Source organism: Mercenaria mercenaria, chromosome 4 (genome assembly GCF_021730395.1).
Source record: "Mercenaria mercenaria strain notata chromosome 4, MADL_Memer_1, whole genome shotgun sequence".
Classification (NCBI taxonomy): Eukaryota; Metazoa; Mollusca; class Bivalvia; order Venerida; family Veneridae; genus Mercenaria; species Mercenaria mercenaria.
In genome coordinates this window covers 51,897,324-51,907,924 of record NC_069364.1, presented here as the reverse complement: position 1 = coordinate 51,907,924, position 10,601 = coordinate 51,897,324, and the positions used below count along the sequence as shown (strand labels likewise).

General features: G+C 35.2%; 1 protein-coding gene across 1 annotated transcript; it reads left to right on the top strand.

The window, feature by feature from the left end:
• The first annotated feature begins 4,554 nt into the window (after positions 1 to 4,554).
• Positions 4,555 to 7,770, top strand: LOC123553386 (uncharacterized). The gene is made up of 4 exons (XM_045343114.2): positions 4,555 to 5,653; positions 5,881 to 5,997; positions 6,270 to 6,347; positions 7,349 to 7,770. Exons 1-4 carry the CDS (start codon positions 4,804 to 4,806, stop codon positions 7,375 to 7,377), a joined length of 1,074 nt encoding a protein of 357 aa, XP_045199049.2. The 5' UTR covers positions 4,555 to 4,803; the 3' UTR covers positions 7,378 to 7,770.
• Positions 7,771 to 10,601: the final 2,831 nt, after the last annotated feature.

Here is a 10,601-nt window from a genome sequence, read left to right as displayed (position 1 = left end):
CTAAGCTTCCCAAGTCCCCTCAGTCTCGTGTGTCGCCCGTTGTTACATGCATTGCCCTTTGGCCGTTCTCTTTCCGAAGGCTCATGGTGAGCTATTAGGATTGATGGATGTCCGTCGTCCGTCTGTTCACATTTAGTTTGTTCACACTCTAGCATTCGCAATTTTGAAGCGATGTTAATCAAACTTGGTCACAATTTGTTTGATCACAAGACCTCGCATATGGGATTGATTTTTTACTATGTCCAGAGGTATATGCCCTTGATTGACAAAATATGCTGTATTTCACTTTGTTTACACTCTAGCACCTTCATTAAAATTTTCTTCACCAATCCTAAACATATTCATACAAAATGTGTCTTACTTCAAGATCTTAAATTAGTTAGATTATTAGCGAAATCGGGCTTGCAGGACAAGAGTTATGTGCCCTTGATTGACAAAATTTGCTATATTTCACATTGTTTACACTCTAGCATATTCATTTCTTCACTAATCCTAATAATATTTACATAAAATGTGTATGACCTCAAGATCTTGGATGAGTTTGATTATGTGCAAAACTGAGCAGTTAGGACAAGAGTTATGTGCCCTTGATTTTACAAAAAATGCTATATTTTACGTTGTTTACACTCTAGCGCCTTCATTTCTTCACTAATCTAAAACGTATTTATGCAGTATGCGTATTGCCATAAGATCTTGTATGAGTTAAATTTTAATCAAAATCAGACAAGTAGTACTAGAGTTATGGGCCCTTGATTTTGCAAAAATGCCTATATTTTACATTGTTTCCACTTTAACACCTTCATTCTTTCAGCAATCCAAATCATATTTATAAAGACTGTGTGTGAGCATAAGATCTCAGATGAGCTCGATTATGAATGAAATCTGACTTTTAGGACTAGAATTACTCGCCCTTGAGGGATAATATTTACACAGAATGTGCATGATTAAAATATCTTGGATGAGTTCCAAGAGCTACATCACTTTATTAGGATCAGAGTTATGTGTCCTTGATTTACCAAAATAGCTATATTTCATTCATTACATTGTTTTGCATTTTAGTTCACCTGAGCACTGAGCTCAAGGTGAGTTATTTTGACCGCATCCGTCATGGGTCGTCAGTCGTCCATCGTCCATCAACATTTGCCTTGTGAACACTATAGAGGCCGCAGTTATGACCCAATCTGTATGAAACTTTATAACTTTGTCAGAATATTTGTCTTGATGATTTGTAATGTGGGGTCAAAAACTAGGTCAGTAGGTTAGATCAAAGGAAAATCTTGTTTACACTCTAGAGTCCACAGTTTATGTTTGAAACTCATGAGAATTAGTCAGAATGTTTCATTACCTCTAATGAACAGACTCAATCAAACCGAGTCTGCTATTATTCTTCTTGGTTGTATTCTTTGCTTCCAATGGATCTTTTTACAGATTTTATTAACTATCACAACAGCAATCTTTAAGTGCCGTGTGGCGGCTGTAAAATGTCTCCCCATACTTGGATTCAGTGTTGTTATATTTTCTGGTCCTTTGGGATCATGGAGTCCATTCAACATATGTGTAATAGAGTTCCGCTTAAGCCGGTGCTAGGGGGCGTGAGAGGTGTTGTACATTTCATTACCCCTCATGAACAGACTCAATCAAACCGAGTCTGCTATTATTCTTCTTGGTTGTATTCTTTGCTTCCAAGGGATCTCTTTTACAGATTTTATTGATGACCTCTAGTCAGGTTTAAATCCGGGTTATGTAGGGTGAAAAACTAGGTCACCCGTTCGGATCAAAGGAAAAACTTGTGAACATTCTAGAGGCCACACTTGTGACTCAATCTTTATGAAGCTTAAATAGAATGTTTGTCTTGATGATTTCTAGGTTAATTTTGAAACTGGGTTATATAGGGTGAAAAACTAGGTCATCCGGTCAAATCAAAGGAAAAGCTTGATAACACGCTAGAGGCAATATTTAAGAACTTATCTTCATGAAACTTTCAGAATGTTTATCTTCATGATCGTTTGGCCGACTTCGAATCCGGGTTATGTGGAATCAAAAACTAGGTCAGTAGGTTAAATCAAAGGAAAATATTGTTAACACTCTAGAGACCACAATTTAATTTTGAAACTCATGAGAATTGGTCAGTATATTTGTTTAGATGACCTCTAGGTAAAATTAGGTTATGGGTTATTTGGGGTCAAAAACTAGGCCATCCAGTCAAATCAAAGAAAAACTGTGTGTGTGCAATTGGGGCTGCATGTTTGACTGGATACACGTGTAATTTGATCAGAATGATTTTCATGATGAAATCTAGGTCAAATTTGAATCTGAGTTATCTGGAGTAAATAACTAGGCCGCCTGATCAAATAAAATCCTTGTGTATGCAATAGGGGCTGCATTTTTCATTTGATGTGCATGAAACTTGGTCAGAATGTTTGTCTCCATTAAATCTCGGATAAGATTTTATCAAAAACTAGTTCACCAGGTCAAATAAAAGAAAAAGCTTGTTTACACTCTAGGGGATACATGTTTTATTCTGTCTTCATAAAACTTGGTCAAAATGATTGTTATCATGAAGTCATGGATGATTTCGAATCTGGGTCAAGTGGGGTCAACAACTTGGCCACGATGTCAGGAAAAGCTTGTTTACATTCTAGAGGCCACTTTTTTGCTCAAATCTTCCCGACCGAAACTTTGTCATAATGTTTGTCTCCATGAAATCTTAGACGAGTTTTAATCTTGGTCATGTAGGATCAAAAACTAAGTCACTAGGTCAAATAAAAGAAACTGTTTGTTTACACTCAAGATGCCATATTTTTGGTCCAATTATAATGAAAAATGGTTAGAATATTTGTCTCTTTGAAATCAGTAGGTCAAACATGTTTACACTGTTACTCAGGTGACCGACTTAGAGCCATTTTGTTCGTTATAATTATCTGTCTGTTACCTAACAGGTGAACGATCTAGCTTCATACAGATCGGCTATTAGGCTATTTCATTTGAGATTACAGCGGCTCTCAAAATCGTTTAAATTTATTATGCGTCCAATTCACTTCTTCATTTACACGATTTATTGTTTGTTTTTGCGATAGTACATTAAATATGTACCAACATTTAATATATTAATATACAACTTTTACTTTTCGTTTATAGTTGTACTACTTACATGTCAGAGTTACCATCTTTGGTTTTACTATACGCCAGTTTTTCCCGAAAATAAAATACACCATTCAAGCTACATTCCTAGCGAAATTATAACGGTGATTGCATATTCTTAGGATGGCCAGCACATTTTATACAATCTCGCCAGGATATGTATGCTTTTGACAGAACCAAAATGACGTCAGATGACCTTCAGCTTTTCCCAGAAGTAAAGAAAATGAAAGTATACAGGCTTGAGAACGAAAGTCACATTTACATTGGTCGATAGCCCGGGTTCATGCGCAGGGTCACACCATCTAAATGTATGCGCGTGGACTTATTGTTTGTTTGTTGTTTTGATTTTTTGCTATGAGGAGTCGGTTTTCAGCAGTTTTTTTAATGATTTGAAAACATCTGAGCTTTCACACTACATGTCAGCTTTTTATCTATAAAAATATATATGGACTTGGAATAAACACAAATCCCACAGCGGTCTGTAACGGAGCAATGTTATATGGAGATTTTTGGAACTTCGTCAAATCGTTCAAAAGGTTCTTTTTGATGTTGTCTAAAAGTGTCAGTATATGCCTCGGATGTCAGATATTTCCTTACTTTTGAGCTGCAGACGTTTCAGAAATGAATTTCGTGTAATAAATGAATGTTGATTCTACGGAAACCTGAAAGGACCATCGGACGTTAATTACGCATTTATCGTTCACTCCGGTAGAAACTTGGAATAGATTTAACATTTGCATTGAACACGCGGCAGAATTATGCCATAAAATAATGACAGTGGGTGAAATATTTTTAGATCTTAATAATTATCTACAAAACGAAATTGCTGAGTAGAATAAATAAATGCTTAAATCGATTTACCTTGCTTTTTTGAGCCGGACGGGTTGGCAGTTACCAATTTACGGCCATGGCTATGAGAGACTTATACTCATGGAACTGTCCTGGACTGTTCCGTTCGTTAAACGCCAAATCAAAGATGGTCCCGTCTACCTGTTCCTACGCCCAATTCAACGAGGCTTTTCACTTTAAAATGTCCATTTGCACTCGTACGCAGTGTCACATTAAACATAGCGTATCTTGGCCCTGTAACGATTTCTGAATAAAAGAGATTGGTGTACTTTACAGGCACTTATATTCAATTGTATTTTTTTTTTAGATATTTATAAATAATATAATTTTAAAAAGTAAAAAATTCACCGTGACAAGATGTTTAGACACGGGAGCTGAATACTTATAGGTTAACTAAACAATTCGTAAACTGACCTAAATATATCAAAAACGGTTTAAATATCGGGTTACAAAACAATATTATTTTATGCCGGAACCATCTGGCCATTTAATGTTCCTTATTTGGCTAATCAAAATGGTTTCGACACATTGTATTGGGACTGTGTTTGTTTAGATAAGATACATGTACAACACTCTGCCAGCTAATACTCACTTATTACATATATTTAGTTATCAGACAATTCATCCATACTGATAAAGATGATATATATAGAACCACATATTATGCCCGTGTTTGCGAAAACTGATAAGCTTATCTTATCTATGAACTAAGCAAAACTTCCCTGTTACAAAATAGCCATTTGAAAGGTTCTTGATTTTTGCGTGTTATTAAGAAAAAAAAAAGAAAAAAAAAAGACAGGCTACACATTTAGAATGGGCGCGGAAGTAAGCAAATATTCGGATGGCAGTTTGGACCTGGCCTTTGTCGGGAGAGAAAACGACATGAAAATGGTCAGAGAATTATTACAGAAATATAAAACGATCGGGATATACGGGATGCACGAAATTGGAAAGTCAAGGTTTCTCGTCGAATTGTTTCGAAATATGAATAAAAGTGGAGCTATTTGTCTAATGAAAGATTTTGAACTGGATGATATCACGTCGTCGTACGTACATTACAAATGGTTTCATGATCTGTTTAGCTATACCGACTTGCAGACGAAATGGACAGATTTCAAAATTAAATTCCCTGGAGAAAACATTGTGTGTGATATATGTAAACGTTGTGGTAATAAATTGTCTTGTGAATCAAAGAAAAGCTGTTTAGAACAGGCTGCAAATGCAGCTATTGAAAGTGTTAAATCTTGCAAGAAGCAAATAATGATCTTCTTGGATAATGTTGATAAAATCATTGATTCAGACTTAAAGGACTGCCTTTTACATTTTATTCATGAACTGAACGAAAAGTGCCCAAAGATTAAACTTGTATTTTGTTCAAACAATGAAGTAAAATGTTTACATAAATCATATGGAAGATTAGTTCTCGGTGCTCTTGCTGAACGTTCTATTCTCAAGTTAATTTACCTGACAACTGAATGTCCAGATGATGTATCAACCAGCGAGTATGACGATAATGTATCAAATGATAAGAATGCTCAGAACAACGAAACTGCAGAGAACTTGTTTAAACAAGAAAACCAATATTTTACTCCAGAAAACAAAGTGTACATGGACAAAATTGCAACTTTATGTGAAGGTCATCCTTTAGCTGCAATTATATCCGGTATGTCAAAATATCTGTATTATATCTAGCGATCACGCATCTTTTAGTAAACTGCATTCTTTCTACAAATTCATATGTGAAAATATTTCATTTTTCTTAATTATTCATCATTGCATTATTGCTGTCTTATTTATTTTAAACAGATCAATGAAAGAGGTATTAAGATTTAGGTGAACAAATGTTATTGTTGAACTAATGTGTATCATAGATCAGATATATTTCTCTAGGTTCGCTGCTTACGGAGGATGAAGGGATTTTAACTCCGGAAGAATTAATGGAGATTCTCACAGAGGCACGGTTGGAAGTTCTAGGTCAAGACCATTGTCCACCAGATCACAGATTAGGTATGAAACATTGAAATAACATTTACTGCTTTTGAAAGGGAATAAGCAAAGAATAACTATGTTTGCAACTTTATAATTAAAGTGTTTGATATAGATATTTAGCTGATAATCATATGAATAAAATTTTCAGGTATAAAAAAGTATTTTCCTTGCAAAGAAAGTCAAAGGAATGACTAAATTGAAGCAGTTAATGATACGTTTCAAAATATAATGCCAGCTGTTTGATGTAATATACAAATTTAAATTTCCTATGAAAGCGTGATACATTTCAGATGCTTGTGAAACACCACTGCAAAAAGTAAAGTCTGTTTACCGTGTAATATTCAATGAAAAACGAATTGCATCAGAAGGTAATAGCGGAAATCTATCTTATACTAGTAATTTAGACAAAAAGTCCATCAACAAATGAAGTGTTGATGCACACAGGCTTAGGCCCGTATTCATTGTTTAAAGTACGAAATTGAAATTCCATGACCTGACATGAACAGAATGACGTCAGAATGTATATTTTTAGTTTGCTTGCAGCTTCAGACAGCACAGCAAATTAAAATTAGTATAAATTTGTCATGAGCAGAGATATTGCAAATTAAAGATTTGCTGTTTTGATATTACAGTCTAACCTGTCTTAAGCAGCCAGCCAGGGGAAGCAGACAATTTGGCCGCTGAAGCCATGTGACCGCTGATCGGAGGTGCAGCCAGTATATGTATTTTTCAGACTTCCGACCAGTTTAGCCTTTAGGCCCATTTCTTTTTCAGTTTTTATTATTTTACCAAGATACCTTGACGTGCATTTGCCTTCGTAATACGTATTGTCTTCTAAGCAATCTAAAAATCCAGTGTGATTTTTTTAACAACAAAAATTGTTACAGACAATTTTCCAACTTCAAAACAAGTTTGTTTACAATTGTCGCCATTTTGGTAAGGGAAGATACTCTCCGCGCTTACTGTCTACGCTAAAATCTAATATCGCCGTTATGTTCCGTAAAAGATCGAGTGGTTTATATTTCTTTCAAACACAATAATTTTCGTATAAAATTAATAGTCTTTCGATGAGAGAAATATAAAGAATCACAAATATTATGCTTCTAATTAGATATCGAGTATTATCTTTAACCGAGATCAAACTGTGAACAATAAAATTGACACGAGGTGACACGCTAATTGCCGATAATTACTGGCCATTTGATCGGAACAAAAAGGGGATCACACTATATCATTTGATTAATACGGTCACAATATGATCAGTGAATGTCAGTATGCATTGAACATTTTCATTGTTTTATAATATGACAAAACTAAGAGCTTTAAATTCTATCAAGTAACAAATTACAATTGTTTTATTACATTGTAGGCATTCTTGGCGATTCGAGTGCACTTTGATATTGTGGTGAGAAGGTAAAAGGTAAATACACCTGTTCACTGTGGATAACTGTGATGTAATAATTGACAAGCTCTACTACATGGAATAATGTTTTGCCGAACGGAATGTCTATAAATCCTATATCACTTCACGGTAGTGCTTATTCTGCCGTCGCCCAAGTTCAGGCCGTAATCGATAATTGGCTTAAACTGAATAAAAAGGAACAATTTCATATATTCTATCTGTTACTGACGTATTGATTGGAAGTTCACACAAAGTATATAACTTTTAACTTTTAATGCGTTGTTTTTGTAAGCAATTTACTGTTAAAACGTTTTACATTTATCAGCCACAGAAAAATAACCCAAATATATATTGCTTCAACAAGTCATGCCCAGTATGAAGTAAATTTTAACCCTAATTTAGTATGCGTTTTGAGTTGTTATTCATTAAACTATATATATAGCTAACACAAATATTTAATAAAACAATTATTGTAGTATTGAGACTCATAAACACAAATATACTTCAACACAGACAAAGACAGATCAGTAGGTAGAGCGCTAAATTTCCATTCTAGCAATCGGAAGTTTGATTCCCGGCATAGGCGAATGTTAACCTTGAGTTGACAGACTTTAATGTGTTAATGGGGAGTGGGTGTTGGTCGTGTGTAAAACGAGCTGTCATCATCGGATACATCAGACTATGTCTTTGATGCTGCACCAAAATTGCTACGACAAATGCATACAGGTACACACTTGTTTCCAGTTTCAACATTTATCCGTTTGACACAATTCTTCAAATTCCTGTGTTTTGTGAAAACGTTTTTGCAATAACAACAAGCGTAAGTCATTTTTCTTGATAATTCAGGTTTATATTTTTCACCTAAGAGTACCAAAACACTAAATGACACAGGACAGCTTACATTACAATTATTATATGATTAAATGTTGACAATTTACACGTGAGTAGCGTTTGTGTACATTAAAACAGAAGCAAATATTAATTGAATACTACCTTAGGAGGAAGGGTAGATATCTGAAACACTAATCAGTTACTTGGACCTTTAAAGGACAAAACACGTATTTACATACTACTGCTAATATAATACTACTGTAAATATGAATAAACTAAATAATTTTTCGCATATGCCACCGTCCCACCGCTGAAAAAAAACATGATAATCATAGATCCTTCTGCATCATATAATATCTGTTTACACTTGACTTTAAAATTCAGCTACACAATATCCATATTTCCTTCTGAACATTATATGCATGTCAATATATAGGTAACTTCCATTGAAAACACTCCACAGTCTAGTATTTTCATACAATTTTCATACATTCTTTTATGCGTTGCTTGTTGTCGGCATGGTGTACGCTGTGAATTTTCGTTTCTCGTAGGAGGCTATTGTTTTAATCAACACTACAATTTCCACAGAAGGGCTAAACCTTATTTTCCCCATTTTCTTACAAATGGAGCGAGCTGTTGTTGTTTTTTTCAAACATGTTTTTGCGGGAAAAACTCTCTCTCTCTTTTAATACAATCGAGAACCGTTTTGTTGCTTCCATCAGTAACTCGCACGAATAGTCACTTGTTTGATTTTCACCAAAATATCTATACAAAGTTCAATTAGCACATGTGTATGTACTATAGTTAGTTTTGCGTACATGGTTGTGTCTAAATGGCTTGGAAGTTGACAATTTGTCTGTTAGATTTTCATTTTAAGGAGGAACCTAACCTTGCCCGTGCCACTAAACACCGCGCATATAAATATGGGCCTGGGTATCTACAGAGTGTTTCATGGAAGGCCCTTGATGTGGCTAAAGGTGGTCGATGTCATGGATTGGTAGTGAAACTGTTTGAATATCAAATGTTCTCGTGCGTTTAAGCAATGTTAGATCCGTTTTTTTTCTAACCAATATATAAACTATATAAACATATGTTGACTTTAAAAATAGTCATACTGAAATGGACCCACTACAATATTTATAATATTGGCTTGCCTGTCTCCTTTGCAAAGTTTTGATCTGCTCATGTAATGTAAATATTGCCTAGAAGGGTATCTACAGTCATTATCCACCATTAAAACCTGATAATTCGCTACATTACCTGCACTGTGTCGGTGTGACTTAATCCCAAACAAAACACAAGCGGAGAAGTTGTCTGTTATTTCGAGAGAAAACATGCGAACACTGGGTACGCAATCTGGGTAAGTAATCTGGTTAGGTAAACTGACCATCGTTACATTAGTGAACATTCAGAGTGATGTAAAGTGCGGTAGCTATCCAGCTGCCTTGTGGACGGACGGTCGATGGTTTTACTTATGTGTCGTCTACACATAGATCGATAGGCGCTCTGTTGAAAGATGTGTTTCAATGATTTAAGGCACTGAATGAATTCTTTCATTAGCTATTCCTCTCGTATTCTTGAATGCCTGTTTTAATATTAAGGCAAATGAAGTGCTTGGGTGTTATCGCGAGATTTGAATTGATGTCATTTCCAACATAGACTAGGGGTCTTAAATTGACCACAGTTTCAGTTTCTTTTATTACTGTGTTTGTATGGTCTTTACTCAGTAACCTTCTTCCGGTCACTCTACTGCGGGATTTCTTTACAATACTCATTAAGCGTTCGTAAAACCAACTCATCTAAGGAGCACGTTCGACGATACATATCCATTTCCTAGACTAGTAGAAGTTTTGAATTTTCTCACACTTTTCAGTATTTCTCCAGACTAATTTAATTGCTTTTTGGCTAATATGAAGTGCTTTCCATTGTCAAAAGCTTAATCATTAGGTGTTTCTTTGCTTGAAATGAATCTTCTCAGACAATTTAGAGAGACAGCGGTTGTCATGCTAGGTACTACTAGTAGTAGGTGTAAGGCTCGGATAACCAAGCACTTAAATAAGCTAATTCATACCTTATCTGTTTCCTTTTGCCCCTTACATATAATTGACCAAGATTTCAGAGCGTGCGAAAGGAGGCGGTTCTGTTACTCGTGTTTGTGAAAATGGTGTCATTAATGGCATGGACCTTCAGTCTTACGACATGTCAAGCTCTGATTTAATATTTTTCTAACCGTTGATCTACCGTAAGTCATCGAATACTTAAGGCCTATCAAACACCTCTATGCAGCAATCATTTATACTCCCTATTCAATGATCAAATGAATAACTTTACTATTTCCTGGTAGTAATATGGGACATCTGGCCACCTCAGATAAGTATATGTGTTCTAA

What these genes read in the sequence shown, in the direction of transcription:
- LOC123553386 (XM_045343114.2), top strand. Translation starts at nt 4,804, where the DNA reads ATGGGCGCGGAAGTAAGCAAATATTCGGATGGCAGTTTGGACCTGGCC. An exon ending in TCCACCAGATCACAGATTAG is followed by an intron (nt 5,998 to 6,269) that starts GTATGAAACATT and finishes GATACATTTCAG; the next exon opens with ATGCTTGTGAAACACCACTG. An exon ending in AAAACGAATTGCATCAGAAG is followed by an intron (nt 6,348 to 7,348) that starts GTAATAGCGGAA and finishes ATTACATTGTAG; the next exon opens with GCATTCTTGGCGATTCGAGT.